Consider the following 6,987-nt stretch of genomic DNA (forward strand, 5'->3'; position numbering starts at 1 on the left):
GGGGCGGAGGCAGGCACGGGGGGAGTGCGGGAAACTGTCCTAGCAGACACTAGAGTCAGCTGCTGCGGGAAGGTGGGCGCCCAGCCCCCAAACATCCGAGTCCATACCTGGGGTCCCCCGCGTGTGGCCGGGCCCCCTGTCCTGCGGTGGGTGCTTTTGTTTGACAAGGGAGAAGGCGCGGACCTCGCCCTTTCCCGAGGACCCTTTCCCCGGGACCCAAGCAGAGGAGTCTGCACCCCCTCACTGTCCCAACCACGGGACTTGGTGACCACCCCGCAGCTGGACCCTGGGGTGTCCGGCCCGGATCCTTGGCAGATGGTTGAGTGGGGGTGGGGGTTGCTGGTTCCCGGGGTCCGCACCCGGGGCAGTGGGGTGAATGAGACTGAGGCTGAGGCAGTGATGTGTGAGGCTGACAGCGAGGCTGATGCCCGGGGGTGTACATGGAGAGGTGTCCCCAACCCCCAGCAGGTTCTTGCCGGTGTAGGCCAGGTGGCGCCGCGCCATAGGCAGGCAGATAGCGCTCTCGGAGCCCCAGACCGTTAAGAAGAGCACTTCCCCCCCACGTCTCCCAAGCTGTTGAGAGCGTCTGTCTTCAAGGGCAGGGGGAGAGTTGGGGACAATGCCCGAATGCCTCAGAGACGTGCAGAGCCCGCTGGACTCACCTGCCCGAGAACTGTCTGTCCATCCTGAGGTTGGGGAGGAGGTGGGTCACCGCTGCACCTGGAGCATTTGCCTGGAAGCCTGTCCTCGGCAGGCCCAGTCCTGGTGCCGCGCGAGCAGCTGGGGATGGGAACTCCGTCAACTCCACTGCGCAGACGCACTCGGGTAATGAGGGGCCACTCCCCTCACCCTCCCAGGTGACTGGACATTAGCAGGGTGGGCTGTGGACTTGGGAGGCGCCCATGTCCCAGGCGCCTGGACAGTGCTCCTGCACCACTTCCACAGAGATCGCCTGAGCACCTGGGTCACAAGAGGTGTCTCCCCAGCAGTTTGGACCTGAGGTCGTCCCAAGGGAGGCGCCACTCACTCTTCCTCGGGAGAGGGCAATCCAGGGGGAGGGAAGGGTACCCTCCCCTCCAGCCACGCAGCATCCAGTAGGTGGCCAAGGACAGAGAGGAGGGCGAGTGACCCTGCCCCATTTGTGTCTGAGGATCGGGTCTGGGACCGCTGTCTCCAGTGGCCTCAGCTAGGAGAGGGGCTGGTGCCTGTCGTTAAGGGCATGGGCTGGTCAAAGGGCAATGTCCCGTGTGCCCAGGCCACCCTTCTTTGCCGAGCATCTTATCCTGCCCAATAAACGCGCCTGACCACTATTCCGCCACTTTTTAATATCCCCAGGGCCAGTGCCCCAAGGAGGGGTTGCGGGTCCAGTGAGCTGGGGGGCGGGCACCTAGGCGAGCCCTCAAGGAGTCCTAGTGGCGCCGTGGGTTAGGCTTTGGGCTGCTAACCTTAGGTTGACTTCAAACACACCACCAGGCGCTTTGTAGGAGAAAGATAAGGCTGTCTGCTCCTGTAAAGATTAAGACTCAGAAACCCACCCTGTTCAGGGCCGCCATGGGTCAAAATCAGTTCCGTGGCCTTGGGTTCTGCATTGGGAGGGAGACTCTTGAGGGGGCATGTCATTCCCACGCCAGCTGGCCCGGCTTTTCCTAGGCCCAGTCCAGCATCTGCGCAGGCTGGTAGAGGAGTGAAGGGTGAGGGGTTCTCTCGAGGAGGGTAAGGGTTGGCTGGGCGCAAGGCAGAGAGAATTGGGCCAGGGAGGGCTGTCCGGAGTCCTGCCCTCGCCGCCGGACACGGCTGGACACTTGCCCTCAGTCAGGCGGGCAAAGGCCCTACCCAAGGGCTCACATCTGAGCCAGGCGCCGGGGTGGATGGAGGGGGTGGTCATCCGTCCCCTCTTGGACCCTGCGCGCCCCCCTGGGGAGGCCGTTCCGGTGCTGCCTCACTCTCCCGCCTTCCAGCTCGGCCTACGACGCGCGGCTGCGCCAGAAGGTGGCGGTGAAGAAGCTGTCGCGCCCCTTCCAGTCGCTGATCCACGCGCGGAGGACGTACCGCGAGCTGCGGCTGCTCAAGCACCTGAAGCACGAGAACGTGAGCCGGGGGCGGGCCAGCGAGGCGGGCGGGCCAATGGAGGCGTGGAGCGCCTTGTGGCAGGGCTTCCCAGGACGGACCAATGGGTGCGGGGAGCGCTGGGAGGGCGGAGCCACTGGGGGTGGCAAGCCGGAGCTGGAGGCCCCGGAGGCCGGTCAGAGGGAGGGAACGCCCCCGAGCGGGACCCAGGTCAACTTGAGGCTGAACCGCTTCCTACACCCAGGTCATCGGGCTTCTGGACGTTTTTACTCCCGCCACGTCCATTGAGGACTTCAGCGAAGTGTGAGTACTGGTGGCAGCGGCCCACTGGGGAGAGTGTCCTCAGAGGCGGGCAGCGGCCCCTTCTCCTGACACTTGCTTGACCCCTGGCCCTGACCCCAGGTACCTGGTGACCACTTTGATGGGTGCAGACCTGAACAACATTGTCAAGTGCCAGGCGCTGAGCGACGAGCACGTGCAGTTCCTGGTTTACCAGCTGCTACGCGGGCTGAAGGTTCCCTACTGGGGGAGGCGGGGCGCCCTGGCCAGAGGGTCGGGAGTGGGGAGGTGGGAGCAGAAGTAAGTCTCACTGTGCTTTCCCCTCCCACCCCCAGTACATCCACTCGGCAGGCATCATCCACCGGGTAGGTGAGCGGGGAGCCCTGGGTCCTGGTTGGGGTCTTCTGGGATCTCACTAGCACTACGTTCATGGCCTCACCCCTACAGGACCTGAAGCCCAGCAACGTGGCGGTGAATGAAGACTGCGAGCTCAGGGTCAGGTGTGGGGGGTGGGGATGCAGGCGAGCTCAGGGGCAGGGCAGAGGGGGTGGGGTCGGTGGTTCAGCCAGTGGAGGCTGAAAACATTTCATGGTCACCTCAGATCCTGGACTTTGGGCTGGCCCGCCAGGCAGAGGAGGAGATGACCGGCTACGTGGCCACTCGCTGGTACCGGGCGCCAGAGATCATGCTTAACTGGATGCACTATAACCAGACAGGTGCTTGACAGGGGGGGGGGGGGGCGGCAAGTTGGAATCAGCATGAGACACATGCCTTTAAGGGGGTTGGGGGACTGGGGAAGCAAAGAGGCAGTGTTGGGGCCTGCATCAGACACACACCTTCAAGGGATTAGGGTGGGGGAGGCACACCCTCAGGGGATTGGGGGGCCACACACCTTCAGGGGTCTGTGGGAAGGAGAGGCACACATCTTCAGGGGGTGGGGGGAGGCACACACTTTCAGGGGGACCTGAGCAAAGTGGAGTGATCCTGGCCCCTGCAGCCAGAGCTGGCCCCTCCCCCTGCTGAGTTGAGGCTCAAGGGGGAAAAAGGGGTCCACCTACCTTGGGGCCTAGAGTTGCCAGAGGTCCACTGGACTGGTGTGGTCCCGCACGCCCTGAGGAGGGACTTGGGGGAGCCTGCTGATGGAGGCCAACCCCCACAGTGGACATCTGGTCGGTGGGCTGTATCATGGCAGAGCTGCTGCAGGGAAAGGCTCTGTTTCCTGGGAATGACTGTATCCTTTGCCTGGCAGGGTGGATGGTCCCTTCCTGAGTGCTTGCGTAGGGGGCTAGGGGCACGGACAGGGAGGTGGGTCTCCTGGCTTGGGCAGTGGTGTTCCTGAGCGAGCCAGACATCGACCAGCTGAAGCGCATCATGGAGGTGGTGGGCACGCCTAGCCCTGAGGTGCTGGCTAAGATTTCTTCAGAGCACGTGAGTCAGGCCCCTCTGCTGGCTGAGCCCCAGGGTACCTGGGAAGGGCCTTTGTGTGTGTGGGGTGGAGGGGTGGGGGGGTGACAGGACGCCATGGGGGAGCACAGGCCACAGAGGGATCCAGCATGGGGGGAGTGGGGAAGACAGTCCTACACAAGGTGGACTAAAACAAACAAGTAAACACACAACTTTTGCGTCAAAGTGGACTCATAGGGACCCAGAAGGACAGAGCAGAACTGCTCTGGGAGTTTCTGAGACTTGGTCTCTTTACAAAAGTAGAAAGCCCTGTCTTTCTCTCAGGAAATGGCTGGTGGTTTTGAACCACTGACCTTGCAGTGATCAGCCTAACATGTAACCACTGTGCCACCAGGGCTTTGCACAGGGACAATGGGGACAAAACCCCAGTTCCGAACACTGCTCATGGGCACTGAGGTGCCGGGATCTGAGGGCTTCGGGCACACAAGTACCCCCAGATCTTTAGAAGAGGAGGTCTGCTGTTGGTGCGCTTGGCTAGGCCAGTGGGGACCACTGACTGTGTATGGGAAGGTTGCTTCACAGCCACCCCCACCCCCGGCCGAGGTTGGGGCCTCTCCCTCAGGCCTGCCCTTGTGCCCCCCAGGCTCGGACATACATCCAGTCCCTGCCACCCTTGCCCCAGAAGGACCTCCGGAGTGTCTTCCCAGGAGTCAATCCTCTGGGTGAGCAGAGGGGTGGGGCGGGGGATGGGCTCAGCTGGAGGCAGAGCTCATGATGCCTGCCCCGCCCCAACCCTCTGCAGCTGTGGACCTCCTGGAACGAATGCTGGTGCTGGACAGTGACCAGCGGGTCAGCGCAGCAGAGGCCCTGGCCCATGCCTACTTCAGCCAGTACCACGACCCGGATGATGAGCCTGAGGCTGAGCCCTATGATGAAAGCGTGGAGGCCAAGGAGCGCACCATGGAGGAGTGGAAGGGTGGGTGCTGGGCAGGTCCCCTCCCTGGGTAGGACAGCAAAGATGGCTAAGGCGGTGCAGGGTGGGGTGGTGGCACAGCACAGACTCTGGCTACCAGCACAGGACTGAAGCCATTCTCAGAGGGCATGGGGCCCAGACCTTATAGGTTGGGTGGACAGGGTGGGCCCAGGCAGCACAGATCACCCAGTCCCCATCAAACCTGCTTCCTCCAGAGCTCACCTATCAGGAGGTCCTGAGCTTCAAGCCCCCAGAGCCGTTACAGCCACCAGGCAGCCTGGACATCGAGCAGTGAGCTGCCTGCCACACTCCAGCTGGCCCCTGCTGCTGAGTGCACTGGCTCCCCCACAGGGATGCCTCTCAGAGTCCCCAGGATCTGGCAGCTCTGACTCTGGCTGGAACCTGGGCCTGCATGCCACACCCTCAGGGAACCTGGACACTTGGGGGTGCAGGGAATGGTGTGAACATGCAACACATGCATGCAGTGTCCCTGCTTGCCAGCTGTCCCTGAAGACCACACAAAGGAAGGAAGTTCCTACCTTCTCCTTCTCTCCTCCTTGTCCAGGGGACTGTCCCTGGTGGAGGGGTGGGCAGGGGTCCCTGACACTCAGAAAAGCGTCTCAGTGGTCAGAATTGCTCAGCCTGGAACTGTGGGCTGAGAGCTGGGACTGGGAGGGTCCTGCTGGTACCTACTAGGGTCTGTGCAGTATGAGGGGGTGGGTCCGGCAGGGAGGCCCCGTGAAGGGTCTTGATAACTACCCAGCACCCTGGAGAGTTCATCATCCTGGTGCCACAAAGGGCTGGCATTTGGCTGTGTTCCGGGTGGGGCTCTGGCTGCTCTAGGATACCTGTGTGTTTCCACATAGCCCAGGGCGGCTATGGCAAGTATTTGAGACCAGAGTGCCCAGCACCAGCTGGGGCAGGGGTGGGAGGCAGCATCAGCCTCGAGGTAGACATGGACACTCTGGAAATGCTCCCTCATCCCCCCCATCCAGTGGCTCTGAAGCCCAAGGCTTGGATGTCAGGGTCTGTGGTCATCCTGCCCGCCCCCTCTCCCTCCTTTCCTTCCTCCCAGTTGGAGCTCATCTAGAGCCCTGGGACTGGACTCGGTTGGAAGCTATGGTCAGTGTGGTGCCTCCCTGGCTCAGGGCCTCCTTGTGCGTGGGGAGTGGGTTTATGGTGGCATCCAGTCTCACAGGGCCCCAGTATGACCTAGATGTAAAGTACTTGTTACAAGGCACTCAATAAAGGGGTTCCCTCTTATCAGCTGGTGTCTGAGGCTCCCCAAGGGGATGGGGAGAGTGCCCTGTGGCTATCTAGCTAATGACAGTGCTACCTCTGCTGTGCATGGCCTGGGAAAGGGGCCCCCTTTCATCCACTCGCTGCAGCTCACATATGGGGCCTGTCAGGGGTCCCCAGGAATACAGCCTGATCCTGAGCCTCAGCCCTGGCCACACAGTTGGGCTAAGGCCAGTTGGGAGGTGGGATGGCCACAGAATGGGGACTTTGCCCACCTCACCTCTGTCAGGAGGCCGGGGGCAGAGGAGACTTCCTGGAGAAGATAGGGTACCAGGGTGGGGTGGGGGTAGCAAGTGGCCTTCACTCAGGCTGTGTTTCTGCACCCAGCAGGGCCTCAGGCCACCCACCCGCCAGCTCAGGACGCTGGTCACCAAGTGTAAAGCCACTTGGCATGTCCAGATGGTACTGAGCTGCTGATTCATGGCAGGCGGGCAGGCGGGGCATCCAGGGCTGGGCAGGGGGCATGCAAGATCCTGTTACCATCACTCCCCCAAGGCTGCTCCTGAGGGGTGTCCCACACTTTCTGCAGGCCCAGGGTCAATGGGGAAAGGGGTAGGAGGGGTCTGTGCCCACATTAAGCAAAGGCTGGGAGCAAGCTACCAAAAGAGGTGGGGAGTGGGAACCAGGGTGTCTCTGTGGCCTGCAGAGGGTCCTCAGGCTGAGGGAGAGGTGTGGGAGGACCAGGAGCCATCCTCTGAGAAACCTGGGGCCACAGTGGCCACAGGAGTGCGTGTTAGAGATGCAGGTGAGAAGCGTGGGGAGCCCTTTCCTGAGAGCAAGACACATTGGAGGGTGGGTAACATCAGACCAGGAGTGGGTATGGAGTCAGGGGGCAGTGACAATAACAGTGAGTGGCTCGGGCCTGCCCCCTCTGTGGGGCAGTAAGGAGGCGACTGGCCCCCGCGGGCAGGCTGGAGTGTCTGGCCAGCGGTTCCTCGCCACCCCCTGAGTCAGGCCCCTCTGCT

General features: G+C 62.3%; 1 protein-coding gene across 1 annotated transcript; it reads left to right on the forward strand.

The window, feature by feature from the left end:
* Positions 1-54: 54 nt before the first annotated feature.
* MAPK11 (mitogen-activated protein kinase 11) lies at positions 55-5,986 on the forward strand. The gene is made up of 12 exons (XM_004700214.2): positions 55-825; positions 1,959-2,088; positions 2,312-2,370; positions 2,470-2,581; positions 2,682-2,711; positions 2,794-2,841; positions 2,948-3,062; positions 3,506-3,577; positions 3,695-3,774; positions 4,394-4,472; positions 4,553-4,726; positions 4,939-5,986. The coding sequence occupies exons 1-12, from the start codon at positions 620-622 to the stop codon at positions 5,016-5,018; spliced, it is 1,185 nt and encodes a 394-aa protein (XP_004700271.2). The 5' UTR covers positions 55-619; the 3' UTR covers positions 5,019-5,986.
* Positions 5,987-6,987: the final 1,001 nt, after the last annotated feature.

This window comes from Echinops telfairi, unplaced genomic scaffold (genome assembly GCF_000313985.2).
Source record: "Echinops telfairi isolate 266 unplaced genomic scaffold, ASM31398v2 ScPeMD7_2;HRSCAF=8, whole genome shotgun sequence".
In the NCBI taxonomy this organism is placed as follows: Eukaryota; Metazoa; Chordata; class Mammalia; order Afrosoricida; family Tenrecidae; genus Echinops; species Echinops telfairi.

What these genes read in the sequence shown, in the direction of transcription:
- MAPK11 (XM_004700214.2), top strand. Translation starts at nt 620, where the DNA reads ATGCCCGAATGCCTCAGAGACGTGCAGAGCCCGCTGGACTCACCTGCC. An exon ending in ATTGAGGACTTCAGCGAAGT is followed by an intron (nt 2,371 to 2,469) that starts GTGAGTACTGGT and finishes CCCTGACCCCAG; the next exon opens with GTACCTGGTGACCACTTTGA. An exon ending in GATGCACTATAACCAGACAG is followed by an intron (nt 3,063 to 3,505) that starts GTGCTTGACAGG and finishes CAACCCCCACAG; the next exon opens with TGGACATCTGGTCGGTGGGC.